At 37.0% G+C, this 18633-nt stretch overlaps 1 protein-coding gene across 5 annotated transcripts in view; it reads right to left on the reverse strand.

The window, feature by feature from the left end:
* The window catches only part of fgf13a (fibroblast growth factor 13a), a 159925-nt gene that overhangs the window by 29962 nt on the left and 111330 nt on the right, over positions 1-18633 (reverse strand). For all 5 annotated transcript variants that reach the window (XM_007892816.2, XM_007892781.2, XM_007892824.2 and 2 more), the window contains one exon: positions 6275-6378. In XM_007892816.2, coding sequence (XP_007891007.1) covers positions 6275-6378 — 104 coding nt within the window. The remainder of the gene's footprint in view (positions 1-6274; positions 6379-18633) is intronic.

Raw genomic sequence — 18633 nt, forward strand, 5'->3', positions numbered from 1 at the left:
TAGGGTTCTCTATCCTGTTTAAACTTTTCTGGAGAAGCACAGTTAAAAACACTAGTTTTCATTAAAAATGAAATAGGTATTCCTTCTTCATTTGGCTTTTGTCACCAATCATTGCCAAATTTTCAGTGGAAGTCCCAGATGGGATCCATTATTCAGAACAATTGATTCCATCACACAATCCTATGATCTGTGAGTTATAACAGGATTTTGCAATCAGTTCTCTGGATAACAGGTGGCATCTGGTACCTTTCTGCTCCAAATAATTTGGTCCATCCATTGGAGCAGTGAAATATATTATTTACCTTGTGATGACAAACCTATATTTACTACTGTATGTATTTACTTGCAAGCAAGAGGAACTGGATTTGATTCCCAAGCAGGGCAAAAAGTTGTGCAAGTTTCCTTATGCCACACGGCTCTGTTTACCAAGTAGTAAGTAGGAATCCAGTTGTTAGTGGATTGGTGGATCGCTTTTCTGGGGTTAATAATCTCTTCAAAAAAACATAATAATGATTTGGTCACTCAATCCATGACTGATTGTGGGACACTGCTGTGTGCAATTGGCTGCCTTTTTCGCCCACAAATTATACAATCAATTCACTTCTCAGAATATTCTGTGAAGCGCTTTGAGATGTCTCAAAGACGTGATAAGGCGCTATATCAAATGTAAGGATTATTATTATTATTTCCCTTCACTATTTTCTCCAGAATCATGTTTGCATGTGAAATACAATAGATTATGCAAGGTAAAATTTCCTTGATCATTTTCTCCACCCACCTCCAAAGAACCTTTCCTCCCACTTGCACGTGAATAATTACTCTTGATGAAACGTAATTTGGGATGTGATTACAGCCGATGATCTTTGTTATCTACAAATTCTCAAGATCACTCTTCATGTGGCATGATCACCCTAATACTATACCAGTCTTGCCTTTTCACGTCATAATTTTCCTGCACTTGCATTTTTGCACAAGTGTCGAGAGATGAAAACACCTCTCATGCTCACTGCCTGCGATGTGTGATTTCCTATCCTACAGATAAAATATCTGATAAAGTAAACACTGTATTTAGCTTGAAAAATTAAAAATGGAAATCAAACTATCCAGATCTTGACTACGAGCCAGCGAGGTGGTACAGCAGATAGCTGCTCGAGAAGAAAGTATACATGGTCTCATATCAGCAGGCCTGTGGCAGGCTCAGCATGTCGCAAGCTGAAGTGCTGGAACAATAAAGGCTTAATTGCTTTCAGAGCCTGTGAAAAGCACACAAGATTGATGAGAGGAAGGTGAAGTTGTTAAAAACATTTTCAAGGTGGAAGTTGACGGAATGGCATTAAAGGAGCTGCATTTTCTAATATTAAGTTAACAAGTCAATGGATAAATACATTGACAATTGTATAATGACCCTGTGGGATTCGGAAAATGATGCGAGGTGTTGTATTCCTTTTCTAACACATGGAATATTTTCTCCTTTCTCAGAACCTCTCTTGGATTGAGTTAAGTGCCAATAACAACAGCAGCTCCATCAATTCAGACCATTCAAGGACAAACCAATCAGCTGCAATTTGCGGAGGGGGCATATCAGAAGTTTTAGTAAGTAACTGTCAATTTTGACCACAAATATCAACGATGTAAATAGTATCACCAGTGATTTTTTATCACTAGCAATAATTTTCAAATCACACGCCACATTTTACACACCCACTTTTTCTATAGAGCACTCAATAAACAACACATATGAAACAGGCACAAATAAACAATGTAGCAAAAGGTGAAATAAACCATATTCCCCTAAATTGACCTCATTTTAACCAGACATTTTCCACACCCAGACTTTTCCGATGAAGATGTGTACAAGAGACCACTGAAGGGAATAAAGACATTTTCAATGTTACATTCAATCGTTTGGCTGAATGGATAGAGGTTTTGATTTCCCTTGAGATCTTTGTGCTGCAGTCAGAAATATTTGCAAAATGTACAGCAAACAATGAAAAATAATTGCACATTTAACCAATAGCTGCAACATATACCTGCAGAGATTCCCACTTCACTGTAACATAATGAAAGTAAAAGGGAGAGCCAGTGTGTCCCCATTATGTGCGTGCGGGAAGTGTTATGCCTGAGAAAACATGGCTGTGGTCAAGTGGACTCTGCTGCAGTTTCATGGGCTGCATCAGATGGTCTGGAAATTGGTATTTTGAGGGTTGGAGTTTGTAAACTCCCACTGATGATAATTAATAAACAAATATTCCTTGCATTTTCTATAGTGCCTCACCACATCAAAACATCTCAAAGTGCTCTACAGAGTTTTACTGTGAACAGCAACAACAACAAAATTACATTTATAGAGTGCCTTTCACGTCGGGAGGACATCCCAAAGCGCTGAACAGTCAGGTGTCGGGGCCCGAGCATGCGGGAGGGGTGGTGTAGGGGGGAGGGAAGGCAGAGAGGTGGGAGGGCGACCAAAGGCAAGATCAAAAAGGATGGTCTTGAGACTGGTCTTGAAGGAGGCAAGGGAGAAAGCGAGGTGAAGGGACTGTGGGGTGGAATTCCAGAGTGTGGGGGCAGAGAGGCTGAAAGCCCGGCCACCGATGGTAGGGCGGGCCGGGCAGGAGACATGGAGCAGGCTGGAGCTCGCTGAACGGAGGGAGCGGGCAGGTTGGTAGGGAGTCAGCAGGTCAGAGAGGTAGAAGGGGACAAGGTCATGGATGGCCTTGAAAGTGAGGACGAGTATGTTGAACTCGATCCTCTGGGGGATGGGGAGCCAGAGGAGTCGGGTGAGGGTGGAAGTGATGGGGTCGCGGAGTACACGAACTGCAGAGTTTTGGATGATCTGCAGCTTTGAAGGGAAGAGTTGGGAAGGCCAATGAGTAAGGAGTTTCCGTAATCGAGCCTTGATGTGAAGAGTAGTTACTTGTATTTTTAGGTGCACACTGTAGCGAATCTGCTCATAGCAATATCCCACAAACAACTGTGAATTATACAACCAATATGATCTGGAAGATTGCTGGTCAAGATCTCCACCATTGACTAAACAAGCAGGTAGACTTAATGACTTATCTGAAGAACAGCACATTCAATATTGCAGAGCATTCCGAGCACTGCATTGGAATATCAATATAGAATCTAGATTTTAAGCTCAGAGTCCTGTTATGCACAACCTTCTGACTCTGAGGCAAGAGTGCTACCAATTGAGCCAGGCTGACACTATCTGAGACCATGATAACATGGCTTATGACTAGATGAAAGTATACTGTTTTTCACTGCTGAAGACCTGAATACTCAGACACTTGAAGTGTGTTAGAACACAAGTGCAAGAGATGAAGTTTTGATATTAATTATCTCGTTCATGTGTCATGTCCAACAAATCCCCAGAGGTAGCAACTGTCACACTTGAAAGAATGAGTATAGCTGAATGAAGCACCACCAACAGCTTCCTGTATTTTCTATGTTATGTAAACACCAATTAGCTCTGTGCATAAATGCTTTATCATCCACTTTTCAGCCACTGACATGTTTTGTAGTGGAACTGAACATTTCTATGCTAAGGTGTGCAATTTTTCTTAATTGTTTTCATCCACGTATAACTTCCATCCAATACAGTGGAATATCATTCATCCACTCATTGACATAATTTACCTATTCAACCTTTTTGTGACAGCAAAGGTTCATTGTAAAACGGCTTCAGTGTTAAAGTGATTCCCTGGAGATATAAGCTAAAGCTGTTGCATTTCATTCACGCTGAGTTTGAAGTGGAACTGTTTCGTTTCCACCTGAATAAGCAGCCGGGACCTTGGTATAACATTTCATTCGAAGTCTATCCTGACACCCCCTGACTTGGGAGTGTCAGGATAGACTGTGGGTTCAAAGTCCCTTCTGACACAGAGGCAAGAGTGCTACAACTGAGCCAACGTTCTCAAGTTCTGTGGAAGATCTGGATATATTTTCGTAAAGTTCATGAAAGGCAAATATGCCCGTAAAGTGGTATGTATAGGAGCATGGATAGCCTATAGGAATTAAGAAATTTAATTCATTGCTAAAAACAATTATAATGAAAGACAATTAACAGCATATTAATCAGTTCAGGAAGGCCTGGGGTTTGGGGAGCTAAATATTTATTCGGCAATTGTCTGAAAGGCATGCAATGAAGAAAGTGAACATTCAACCCAATGTAGACGTACAATTCCTTCATAATATTTGCTCACTCATATGGTTTGATTTATCTCATTAAATTGGTATAATATAAAATCAGGTTTATTAATGTTTAGCTACTTCATTCATCCACGAGTCCTAACTCAAACTGGAAGCCAAAGAGGCTTAAATAAATATATTCTGACCAGAAAATTGATGTCATGCTTAGAGTGCTTTAACCACTGATTTGCCTTTAATCCACATCCCTGGTAACATTCCCATCTTTATATGTCTTACAACTAATGCGAGTTTGGATCTCTACAGCACTTGGAATAGAATTCTCATCTGAAACAAATATGGGTATGTAGTAGTTTGTACAAGTTTAAAAACTAATGTTTTTTTTGGATGAGGCTCCTGCAGTAAAGCAGAAATTATACCTAAACATGGCTTATTATCATAAAAACTACTGGCATGAGCAATGTGCATTAATAACAGTTTAGCTCATATGACTCTGCCCACTTATGCAGCTCATTGGATTAACTAAAATGCCTTGTTTTTATAGTTAAATGTTTCAAATAATCCTAGAACAAATCTTCATGGAAATGCATCTGTTTTGCATTTTGTACTAACACACAATACACTGCATATTTTAACTGAATACACACTGTGTTTGTCCATTAAAACTTTTTTTGGACCATGTCACATCTACAATCAGCTGCAGCTTGGCAGCTTTGTTACTGCAGTTACCAGCATGGCAGGAAATGGCAGAAAAAGTTAGAATTGGGGGAAAAACAATAATTTTTTTTAAAAAAAGACAAAGCAAGAATAATTATGAGAGAAGAAAGAAAATCAGGGCAAGCATGGTTTGAAATGTTTTATGCAGAGCCATTTTTAATTTGAAAATTACAGGCTAATTCCTGGGTTACGCCGTGGGGAGCACACTGGGCAGCAAGCCCCAAAACTTGATCCATCCTCTCAGCCCACCAATCTTTTAATGTTGATAAATTGAGTATTTCATTGAAAAATATTCTAGGGTGGGGGCCGTGGGGGGAGGAGAGATACGCATAATCTGCCTGGGGTCGAACTGGCCCTTAAGAGAAACATCTGGCAAAGCCAGACATTTCCACTTTAACCCATGGCACTGTTGATGCTTGACTTGTCAATCTGCTTAATCGTTCTGTCCACATATTCTCAACGTTGTGAACCATAGCTGTAATGGGTTAGGGTGTTCCTAGCAAGATATGAACCAGATAAGTTACCAATGCCTTGTAAAAGTAAGGCAGATGTTTCTCTTAAAAAATAAGGCAGCACCCAGTTGCCAGTATTCTGCATTTCAGCATTGAGCTAAAATATGTGGAACCACAAAGAGTTATCTTAGATCTGCCTAGATGTAATAAGTTGCCTGAATTCTCTTCGAGTATGTTTCTAATAAGAGAAGAGCTGACAAACATTTCACAGAGTGCAGCAAATCCAGAGTGGTAACAAACAGGTAAAGCTCCACATTGTCAATTTGTATCAAAGATTTTATCAATTGTACTGCTTATACTGAGAGAATACCTGCTGCACCAATGTGACTTAAAGACATTTTATCGAGTTTTTTTTAATGTTTTCAAATTGATAGTTGCAGGCTAATCCCTGGGTAGCTCAGTGGAGATTTTCAAATTGAATCATATGCAAGTTAACCTACAAGATAACACATTTTTCAATCAGCTGTCTGCTTTTTTTTTCTTAAAAGACATCTTTGAAAAGACAATCTCTTTAAACTCTCCAAATATATAGAAATAAGAAGCAATAAATTATTATTGTTATTAAAAATAATACATAATAGTAATCATTCCATTTGATATAACGCCTTTCACATTGCGTGATGTCTCAGAGCACTTTACAGGATTTACTGTATTATGTGGGCGATCACAAGCATATAGATCAAACTCAACACAATTCTTCATATTCATAACTAATGAACTTAATTGTTCAGAAATCTTAACCAATAAGTAACAAACTTTGAAGTCTACCCAGAAACAAAATGTTCACATTTTACTACTGCAATAATCAATTACTGTGTCCATTAAGGACATTTAATACTATTCCTATTGTACAAATGAATTGACAATCTAATGTGTCAATGCAGGTGAGTACTTACTGATGTATAAAGATATCCCTCATTGTTCATTGCCATATATAGCCCTGTTTTCACACCTTGAATAGCGACTACTCGAAGCCCCACTGGTATGAGGTTGAATAAAGCTGCGTAGAAAACAAACAATAAAGTGTTAAAAGGCCCTCTGGCACAAAGTAAAATATTTGTTGCAGTTAAAAAAACATGAACTGAAATCATGAGCCCCAGAAAAGTCCATCTTTAAATTTTGCAACTGGAACACCAAGGAGAAAAAAAAACACTTTTATAGGAAATATGAACATCAAACAACACAGAAATATTGTATACTTGTAAATTGTGAACCCTATTTTCTGAAGTAAGGCATCTACCAAATCCTATTAAACAGGTGGCAAAATATGTACTTGTCTTCTCTATGCAAAATGTCCTTAAGTCATGAAAAATGCATGCAATGTTCCTTTCCGGTGCTATATAGAAATATGTAAACACTTTATAAATATTTGTCCCTCATTGAATGTTTTATTGCTTCTCTTTATAATAAAAAAAACAAAGGTATGAAAGTGATTTATCATCCGTAATTTGGAACAGGGATTACAATACTCATGGAAAATAACTAATTTTCAAATTCTCATTTCTGGTATCCTCTATTATACCTGTGTGGTTCTAATTGGTGATGGGGCATTTTAGATTCAAACTTCTAGAAGAATTCAGTCTTGAGCAAACACTGGCCGAAGGCCAAATCGCTTCAGATTCTGCACAATTTTTTTTCCGAATGGACACATTGCTCCACATCACAACCCTGTAGTGGTCTTTAGTAAGGATAGATCAAATGCCAGCCCAGGGCATGCAAAATATTTTAGTCGAATGACTTCAGAACTCACAGAAAGGAGTCTTATTTTATGCGTTTTGCTATCCACTTTGCCAGTCACTGTTTGAAACACGCTGACCAGAACTAAATTTGCCACAGAGAGCAACTAAGCATAGTGCCAATTATAATGGAGTGTGATCCAGGCCAAAATGCAAAGCTTCATTTACAATCACATTATTCTACCTAAGGTGAACAAAAATAACGTGATCTACCGTTACTGATTTTGTGGACCTTGTATTCAATCCTAGCAATTTATCAGTCTTTGAAAGAGCATCTGGAAATAAGTCTATTGCTTTAGCTAATAAGTGTTTTAACATTGTTAAATGACCTCTTTATTTCCCAATGAAAATAAAATAAGTACACCCCCCCACCTCTCCTTACCTTTCCACTTATCACAATGATTGGGTTAAAGAAGCATTTACTGTACATCTTTACCCCATGCTACAAACTGGGCGTGACACCCTTTGATCAATAAATAATTTACACTGGGTGTTCAAAAGTATTTAAGTCTTTTCCTAATGTCTGTCTGTTTTCTGTTGCGTGTTTTCTCTTCAGTGAAAAATGTTCAGGAAGTGGGTAGGTTAACAATTTACTCAGTGTTTGTCATATGCAACATATATTTTGACACAAGACTAGACATTCTTCTTTTCTCTTCTCACTACAGGTAAGATTCTTTATTTAGAGTGCATCAATAACCAAAATTTCACAGTAATTCTTTCAATATTTAAAGCAAATGCTTACAACTGGCCACAGTTGTGCTGGACAACACAGCTGCAGTATTTTCATGCTGGCAGTAAGCCATATCTGTCTACGTAAAATCCCAAACACAATTGCAATTTGATTCAACAGACGTCTCTTGACCTATGCCTCCTGGTTTTAGACAACCATGTTTTCGTTTACACAAATTGAAACTGAAGGGAAAATTTTGAAGCACAATTTTCTGCCAAGATTTATTGTGTGTTTTTTTATTTCAGGCAACTGGAAAGTGTTGTATTAAATTACAACCCTGCCAAACAATTATGTTAGCCATGTAGACCACTGTTAGATGGTGATTCACCATTCCAATTAAGAAAAAAATGTTTACTCATTCATGAAAAATGAGAAAAACAGTTTACCAAGATTCTGAGTTTACGTATTCCTAGCAGCACAGTTAATATGCTGGCCATCACAAGTGTGCGTAGGTGGTTTGGTTTCGTGAGATCACATAAGAAATTTAAACCTTCTTCCGAGAGCTTGGCTCACTTCAGTGTACAATAGGGGACAAGATATGCAGTCTTATCCATTATGAACAGGATCATCTGTTCCTTCAATGGAGAATGGGTGGAACAATGGATTAAAGGACTAACTTCTCTAGCTGAAATCCTGCCTAGGTTATAGGGATGAAAGTCTCTTCTTTCTTAAATGGAATGAGTACGGGCAAACTCAGTGAAATCAAGAAGTTACATTGTCAAATAATCATAATTCAGCTGGTGCATAAAGTGTAATTGTTACGCTGTGAACACTGCTGTAGGAGAGAATGTTCTGAGTTTGGGATTAAGAGAAAAAAAGAAAGATTTGCAGCACTGATCTTTGACTTTGTTAAGCACATTTTTTTTCACAAAATCTCTTGCTTAGTAATGTCTACACTTGTTACAGATTTGGGATAAAAGTACCAGATGAGGAATTTGTCTAACCTTCATTTGGGAGAACTAAAATAATCCATTTAACACACTTTCTATTTCCTGATGCGCTATAACATTTCTACCTAATTCATCCCTTATCTCGTTAAGATCCAGTATAACATTCAACATGCGTTCTATTACAAGTACAGCTAAATTACAACTTTTTAGTTCAAACAATTTTTTGCCACCAGTGACTGGAGTAATATGTGCAGTGATTAAATTTGTGAATTGTAAACTCAAACATCTGGAAAAAAAATAGCATGCTTTAGTTAAATATATGTATGTATGTATATAATATCCACATCGAAACACTAAATAAAAAACATTGATCTAAAATTATTTAGTATTATGGTAAGTTTCCATCAAATGAAATTTAAGACAACAATTTTAGAAAAGAATATTAATGTATTCTTATGTGCTGGTATTGAACTCATTCACTTACGTAATGAACAACTGTTATATGTTTTTGCTTAGGAAAGGATATCATATTGAAATGTAAATACAGTAGTCAAATTAATAATAATAATACTTGCATTTTTATATGGTGCCTTTTACATCAGGAAGATGTTTCAAAGTGCGTATGCATGATTTGTTGACACATTTTAATATAAAACTTTATATCAAAGCTGTTCCTATCCAGTAACGTACTCTTCCATCTTACTAATTTGTCACTTGTTAACAGTAGTCCTGTCAAGACACAGTGTGACTTCTGACCTACTGGTTGTGTCTACTATATTATTTCCTTCACTGAGAGGATGTCCTCTGATAACAAAGAACAGGCAAGAAAACCAAATGGATGTGAGAAAAGTAAATAAACATTGAGCTGATATTGTTCAATGTAGCAAACGTGTAGCAAAAGTGCAAAACCATAAGAAGGCACAGAACGAGCAAAATTCATCCCATTAAACCCTTTGCGTATACCACCCACACACCAATCTGCCTGAATATTTACATCTCACCATCCATTTTATCTAATGGGTATCAGGGTGGTTCAGTTGATAGCCTCCTCAGCTCTGGGTCACAAGGTTGATTCAACCCCACATCAGGACTTGTGCTCATAGTTCAGTCTGACATTCTAGCACTGCATTTTTGGAAGATGAAATATTAAACTGAGGTCTAATCTGTCTATTCAGATGGTAGTTAAAGATGTTGTGAAACATCTGAAAAGAGGAGGGAGTTCTTTCCCAGTCAAACAATCCTCCAGATCAATTAGTGATTCACTCCATGGCTATTCGTGAGACATTGCTGTGACTGTCGCTTTTTGCTGCAAATACTCAGTCACTGCACTTGAGAGCAATTACCTGTGAAGTGCTTTGAGAAGTTTTGACATTATAGGCGAGGACATCATATGCGAAGGTTATTATTTTATTATTACTGTCCTGAGGGAAGGTTCTGCAATAGATACTCCCTGTACTCCAAAGAAACTGGGCAAAATATCCACAAATATTCACCCACCCCCTCCATTATTTTCCTTCACAGATCAACATCCCCCTCTCCCACAGCTCACTGGAGGGAAGAATGTACCATTGCAGACTGAGAACGTAAATAGTTTGGTTTAAATAAGAATGTTTCACTGAATGAAAGAAAAATGATTCATTAAATATTTTTAAACTTGAATGCAGATTCTTGTATGTGGGGCATGAAATGAGCAGGAATGAAGCTAACAGAGTCTCAAGAGAGTTTGCTTTACCAGCCACAAAGAAATATTGCTGGTTCCCCTTCACTTTATGCTTTACCAATAGAGTCATCAGGGAGCTTACACAATTCTTATCAAGGCTAAATATATTTGCAGGATTAGCCTTCAAATTATTTCTTTAAACCTTATCAGCAATTTGAATAGAAAATAAGTTATCAACCAGAAACATTAACTCATTTTCCTCTCTCCATAGGTGCTGCCTAACCTGCTGCGTGTTCCCAGTGACTCCTGTTTTAATTTCATACATTAAGACAATAATGGCTTTTATTAAGCTGTCTTTCATCTTTACTGTACAATTTTTCTTCTTATAATTCTAAATTTGTACATGTGATTCAGATGGGATGAGCTGCTTCCAGCTAATTTATTAACTTAAGTGTAATTTATTAACTTCTTCTCCAGATCAAGCAAATCTCAAAATATGTCAGCTGTCTTCTCTCTGCCTAGAGAATACGTCCTTTTCCAAACATAATATTCAATATGATTATTTTTTCTTTGTTCTCATCAGTTCTCGTATATTTCATTATAAATAATATATAGCTGAACCTTTTTAGACATTTTCCAGTGGAACTCCACTGAATAAAGCAAATGCATACAAAAAAATATACAGTCAATTCACTTTACAGTATATTCTGTGAAGCGCTTTGAGACGTCTCGAAGATGTGATCAGGCGCAATATCAAATGCAAGGATTATTATTATTATTACTGGGAATCTGGTGTGGAATTTTCTATTCATTGAGAAGAATTAAGAGGAAGAGGAAGATTAACTCTTTCCAAAAGAGTTGAAGAATGCCCTTCAACTTATTTGATCTCATCTTACAGAACATCCATCTTACTGTCCTCTCATCACAACATCAAGCTGCTTCTAAAAGAGTACAATATCCCTAGCCTCAACAAACCTCCCTCACAAACCATTATAGTTGTTAATTGCTCTCTGGTATAGAATTTTTTTTGGTGTCTTTTCTGAAACAGCCCTCATCTACAGAGGATCTTGCTCTGAATGCCTGGCATATCTGAAAATATTAATTTGGGTTTATTTTCTCAGTCCATTTTAAAATCATCTATTCCTCTATAAGATCCCCTCAGAGACAGATTTTTTCAATGCTAAAGAATCCTAACTTGCTTATTTGTTGCTCACAGCTCATTCCTCCAACACTGGGAAGCATCCTCATTGCTCTCCTCTATACTTCCTCTTTTTGAATAGGGTCATGGGATCTTTAATGTTCACCTGAACAGGCAGATGCGAACTTGGTTTAACCTCTCATGCGAAGGAAGTAATGCATCCAATCAAGCAAAACTGACACCTTTAACTATTAATTAAACTTTCAAGGAGACAAATAAAATATTTTCAGTGATCAGGATCTCTGTGCACACATTCAAGTGTCAGTATTGACTACAAATGCAACTTAGCATTGAAGAAAGTACTTCTTGAGATGTATAGGAGTTTTATTTTCATTGGGGAACAAGTATAAGAACTACTATCAATGTAGAATGGGAAAATGACAAAGGGGTAGGAACACAGATGAAACATGAACACCCAGAAGCAATAAGGTGTAATGGAATATACATAACTGGAACTGATGAAATAAAGAATAGGGAATAAAAAGATAGAAGGCATATGAGAAAAGACTCTTTAATGATTTGCTGCTGAAGTGACCTTGACGCTGACAAGCCGTGGCAAGCAGAGTGTTGCATCCATGCCAATCATTTTGAAAATAAGGCACAGTGGTATGAAATGGGAACATGAGCCAGCAGGCACGAGGTGAGAAGAAAACATTGCAATCTGACACTATTAAGATGAACTGTTCTTTTGTAGTTCACAGAATGCCATTCATGTGTGGTATGTTTATTGATTGCAAATAAATAGCTGGTCTAAGAATTCCTGTCAAATAAATTTCTGATTGAAGCACAAGAGCTGAAGTAACATCCAAATTCAAACAAAAACATTATTTATATTTGCCCATCTTATTGTAGTTCAGCATCCTAGATACAGACAATCCACTGCCAAATGGCATACAGCAGAACATTTAATGTGTTCAATCACTGTTGCAAATAATGTTTTCATTCAATGCTTTCTGTTGGTTTGGACTTAGAGTAAATTGCTGAATTCATTATTAAATGGGCTGTAATACAATGATTTCTAAATTTACTAATTTTGCTTTCTGTTTATGGAGGGCACAGGAAGAGGTATGGCAAGATACATTTGGAAGAGAGTTCCAGAGTATAGGGGCATGAAGGTTAAAGGCTAAACTCATGATGATGGAGTGGAGGAAATGGGGAACAAGCAATACGTCAGAAAGATGGGGAGTGTGGACTGGATTGCAGGGCTGGAGAAGAGTACACAGATAAAGTGAAGAGATACCATGATGGAATTTGTAAACAAGAGTGAGGATCTCAAAATTGATTTGTTGCAAACAGACAGCAGGTTTTGACCAGCACAATTGTGATGGGATATGTGAGACCTTTTATAAGACAAGACATGGATCACAGAGTTCTGGATGAGTTCAAGTTTGTGCTTGAGAAGCCAGTGAGACCAGCAGTGGAGATTCTGTAATGGAGGTCATAAAGTAATGAATAAGAGGTTCAAGAGCAGTGGTGGTGGTGAGCTAAAGGACATAAACTGACAATGTTCAAGAGGGCGAAGGTAGCATTCCCTTTGATGGATCGGATCCGAGGTAGAATGCTGAGGTTGCACACCATTGTATACAGCCAGAGGGAATGATTAAGAAGATAATGGAATTGTAGGAACACTCTATCAGGTTAGTAGAATTTCAAAAAACGATTCAATCTCTCTTGCTGAGTGTTCTAAGCTTTGGATAATTTTCAAAAAATATTTTATTGAGAATTTTTTTTTAATGTTACAACCGTAATTAAGAAAGATCTTGCATTTGTATAGTATCTTCATGTGGGTACCGTCTCAGAGTGCTTAACAGTGGCAGAGATTGATGAGGTGCAATCAATGATTAATTAGAGAGGATAACTGATGGCTGTAACAGACCAACGTGTTTATCAGGTCTAATGTAGAAAATAAATCGGATCAGGTAGTTCAAAAAAGAGGTCATGTTTGAAAAGCTCCTGAGGAGTTTTGAGAAGTCAACATGTAGTAGGACATCACTTATTTGAACACCAGATAACTACATCCCTCATTAACTATTGGGCTCAGTTGCTGGAGTACACTTGGACACCATTGTCTCAGGCCTTTACTCTCTAGCTAATTATATAAATATTCAAGTAAGTAGTATTTACAACTAGAAATAAGGTTAAAGTATATTCCAAGCGTATTTACAACTAGAAATAAAGGTAAAGTATATTCTCATTAATTTAATAGAATGGACAAATTGAGAACAGAATTAGTTAAAAGCATCTTGCTTGAAATGAGTAACAAGTAGTCTCAAATTTAATTGGTACTTTTTAGATACATTTCCATTAAAAGAAATCAAGAATGAGGTAATCATTAACTGCTTCCGTGAGCCATTTAGGCAAATGAGTTTTGTGCCAACAGTGGTTGACAGTGTTATATACCGTGTTCATGTATATAACACGATATATAACACTGCCTTTTGTCTTTTTATCGACAAATGGGACTGCCAATTTGCATACAGCAATGTCCTGCAAACAGCCATAAAGTGAATAACCAATTTTATCCAGGTGATTTTTGACCATGAACAATTATTGCTATGGGATCTTTAATGTCCACCTGAACTGGCAGACAAGACCTCACTTTTTTTCCCCATGCTGCCACTGATTCAAAAATAATATTTTAGAGATAAGGATACTTTTAATGGTATTGACTGTTGCTCTGCATTTTAGCATATCAATTGAAAACAAGGAGTTATTACTGATAACAAACTAAAACACCAGTTTGGAAAAAGATTAGGTGAGACATCACTTTGAACTTAGTCTGCCGTGTTTATTATTTTGAAACCGTTATTCCATATCTCAACCAGGTTTTAATTCTCACTGTGCCAGCTGAAGCAGTGTTCCTTGTTATTTGCAAAATGTATTTCCTTGCTGAACAGAAGCAATTACTATATTCTATTTGAAGAGGAGCAGGATAAACAAGAGAAGCAGACACAGAGGAAAAGGGTATTTAGGACAAGGTCATGATTTTACGATACTGCTTGGGGCTGCAAAGGATGTACCCATGCAACTGGCGGAAAACTATTGTAGTTTTGCCCAGAGCACCGTGTCTACCTGCATCCACGAGGTGACTGCACTTCTCTGGAGGCTTTCAGTTTTCATTAATTTTCCTAAAAATGCTGCAATATCATTTGCCACAAAAAAGGAAAATAACATTATTGCTGGTTTTCCACATAGTACTGTATGAAAACCAACAATACTGACCTCTGGTTGAGATATGAATTCTGTCAATCAATCTGATGGAATTCACATATATTGCTTTCATCCTGAGGATATGATACTTCTACATATGGACCACTCATCTTTATGTAGTCTTGTCTACTGTGTTTGATTTGAATTCGAAAACAAAGGCTACCATTTGGGGTCCATGCGCATAACTTGAACACAAGTTTTATGATCCATTACACTGCACGCCAAACACCAACAGAATATAAATACAACCAGCTACAAATCTACCTGCTTGGCTCGCAAACACTTCAGATTTCTTAATCATGCGGTTGATGGTTAGCAGTAAGAGCCAACCAAAAGTTCTATCTGTTTCCTGGTGTGTTGCATACATGGGATCCAAACTTGTATATTAGAAGATTAGAACTACATATATCTTGGCCAAAGTCAAGGAGGAACTTTAACATTGTGTATCAGGGGACAGAACTCCAGCTTTGGCAAGAATATTTATATCATTATTCTGTGGTAGTTTAGTTGTAGAAATCCATCTAGCCAATTGAGACTTCAGTTCATCCTGCTTTCTATGAAGTTGTACAGTATTAATTAATACGCTAAACAATCTATTTCTGAAAAAAAGGGATGCTTTACACCTATAAAAATAACACTAGTCGCAGCGACATAATATAATGAAAAATAAATTTTGATTAATCGATTGATTAACTGCTCTTTTCTATTCATATTATGGATGAATTTTTTATGAGATATTTACAGTACCAACAATAGGAAACCCTGCATGAATTTTTTTTTAATCTACAAATAATCTGATGATTATGTGCCCTTTCTTTTGGATTTTGAAAATGTCACCTGTAAAAAGCTTAGTTTTTCGTACTGGAGACCTTTGTGTTTCAAGTACAACAAAAATAAGGTACAAAGCTCTATAACATTTTCTTCTTCGGAGCCTCCAACCCCATAAATATTGGTCTAAACTTAACTCTAAATAACTTGAGCACCTGATGGTTAGCATCATTATTCATGCACTATTTATATCAGACAGAATTAAATACAGATTAAATTTAATGAAAAATTAAATTGAATCCCCTCTTAAATTTTAAGGAAAGGTTCAAAGAAATGAATATGTTTTAAAGGAAGGAAAGAAAGGGAACATGATTGATGTCTTTGAAATTCTGAAAGCTGAAAGGAATATAGGTATAAACAAGTTACCTAATGTAAATTGTGATTGCAGGACTTCAGGACACAATTATTAAATTACAAAGCTTTAAACAAGACTAGGGATTAGATGAAATTGTTTTTCGCGGAGCGGTAGATATGGAACATAAATGGCCATTTAAATGTTGCTCATTTACTCCACTGAAACGCTTAACAAATATCAGGTATGACGCATGCTCAGCTCACCCTAAACTGAGATCATTTCTAGTTCACTAACATCAAGATGCTGTGGACCACTGTGATAATAAAAATCTATTTGCTTTGGCATTTTTTTAAGTCTCTGAGACACTACATGCGTGAAGGGTACACTATAAGTGCAAGTTGTTATTTTTAGAAACTGAGATCTTTGACTACCTTTATGTTATGAAGGCAGCCAACAAAAATATTAAGTTCCTGAGCAGCACTAGAATATTCAGCCATTCATTATACTTTATTGCATACATTACATTTTTTTTGTTGGAATTTCATGAATGTTAAATTAAAAATTCTTCTGAGTATTTCACATTGCAGAAATAAAAATAAAAAAGGTGCAAATTATTTTGCTATTATTTTATATATGTTATTTACACACACATACAGCACAACACATAAACTGACATAGGATCCTTCACATAGGATAATGTCTTGAAGTGCTTCATAGAGACAGTATTGGATGCCAAGCATGGAAGGAGTAGGGAGGTGGCCATAGGTGCAGAGATGGAGATATAGGGAGAGGGCGTTCCAAGGGATGGGTAGTAGATACAGAAGGCTCAACCATCGATGCGACACAGATACAGTATATAAACATGCACACTTAAAAACAAACCGCATTATGAAGCTGGTTATCTGTTTTGTTTGCTGAAGAAAGTAATTGTGTATGTGTTATGGAATGGGACTGATGTCTCCCGAGGCAGACTTTGCCATCACAGTGATCTAAACTGCTCAAAACTAATTATGGTCATTTCACGGTTGAGCACAAACACTTTCTAAAATCCACATCCAACAGCTAAGAACAAGAAAAATTAGTGAAATGTCCTCAAGGTTTGCCAGTCAGGGAGAGAACTCCAAACACGAGTGCGGTTAAAATTTTGATGTTTGAAAGTTGCTCTTTGATATCTTTGGGAATAACATTTATGTAGCTGCATTCTAATTATTCAATCTGTTTGTGAAGCTCAAAGATTATGAATATTTACTCTTTGTTGATAATCAGCTTTTCCTATGTTTTCCACTGTCCAATATTGCAGTGTTACAATCTAGGTTCAATAACTGTATCATCATTCACATATTCTCGTTCCCCACTGAATTACTCTACATTACAATGAGCTTCAAGTTAGCAAACTCTAAGAAATCCAATTTCTGTTTAGTGCAAGTGATGATGATTTAGGTTACACTCATCAATCTTGCTGATGCACAACATTATACGAAAGGACATGCACATATCAGAGTTGCACATATCACTCTTGTTTTGAATTGAGATAAACTAAGGGACTGGAAGGTGCAACATATTGAAAATCTCATTTCACCACTGAAACCTGGATTAGATTATAGCTGAGGTGGATGAGTTGCAAGGATCCTCTCTCAGCTAAACACATGATCTACTATATAATCTGAATGTAGCTCATGGTATTCTTGATCGGAGAATGATCTGGAATTGATCAAAAATGACCCAGTTTGCAGTTCTGAATAATTTCTGCCCCTATTCTTGTTAACCACATAAAATCAAACTGTGACATTTAAGAGGTTTCCTGTTGTTTCAAATGACAGGATTCTGCACAGTGTTAAATATGTAGATATAGTGTGAAGGATTTAGCTTTGGTTAATCATATTCATGATGTACTAACTCAATGGCTCTCAGAGATTGTGTAATTATTGAAATCTGAACCACTTTTGTTTTGATCATTCCTGAAACTGGAATTCTCTGGCTCTAGAGGAGGAAAACTGCTAGAATGGACTCTTAACCCCCATGTTATGCTGATCGTACTAACTGCCAGCACCATCGGTAAAGTGCTGTTGGTAGCGCTTCTCAAAGCGCTTTACTGAATATACTGTAATGTGAATTGACTGTATATTTTGTGGGTGAAACAGGGCAGCCAATAGCACACAGCAGTGTCCCACAAAGAGTCGTGGATTCAAGTGACCAAATTATTTTTATTTATTTTGAAGGAATTACCACCCCGGAAAAGCGATCCAACAATCGACTAACAACTGGATTCCTACTTACTGCTAGGTAATCAGAGTTCTGTATTTGCAAGAAGTGCAATTTACCAGCTTCTTTGTAGTGCCAATGTACTAACTGAAATGAACTGTCTGAAGAATCTGGTCTTTTGCACTAAGTGAAAAATATTTTAAAAAATTTACAAGAATGGTACCAGGAATGTGGGACCTTGATTATGAGGAAAGGCTAGAGAGGCTGGGATTATTGTCATTGGAGCAGAGAAGGTTACAAGGAGACCTAATAGAGGTCTTCAAAATCATGAGGGGATTTGATAGGTTAGAAAGAGAAAAACTGTTTCCACTGGTGGGTGTGTCGGTGACTCGAGGTCACAGATTTAAAATAGTCCCTAAAAGAAGCAGAGGGGAGGTGAGAAGAAATTTCTTCATGCAGCGAGTTGTTCGAATCTGGAACTCATTGCCTGAAAGGGTGGTGGAGGC

The sequence above is a fragment of the Callorhinchus milii genome, unplaced genomic scaffold, assembly GCF_018977255.1.
Source record: "Callorhinchus milii isolate IMCB2004 unplaced genomic scaffold, IMCB_Cmil_1.0 Scaffold15, whole genome shotgun sequence".
Classification (NCBI taxonomy): Eukaryota; Metazoa; Chordata; class Chondrichthyes; order Chimaeriformes; family Callorhinchidae; genus Callorhinchus; species Callorhinchus milii.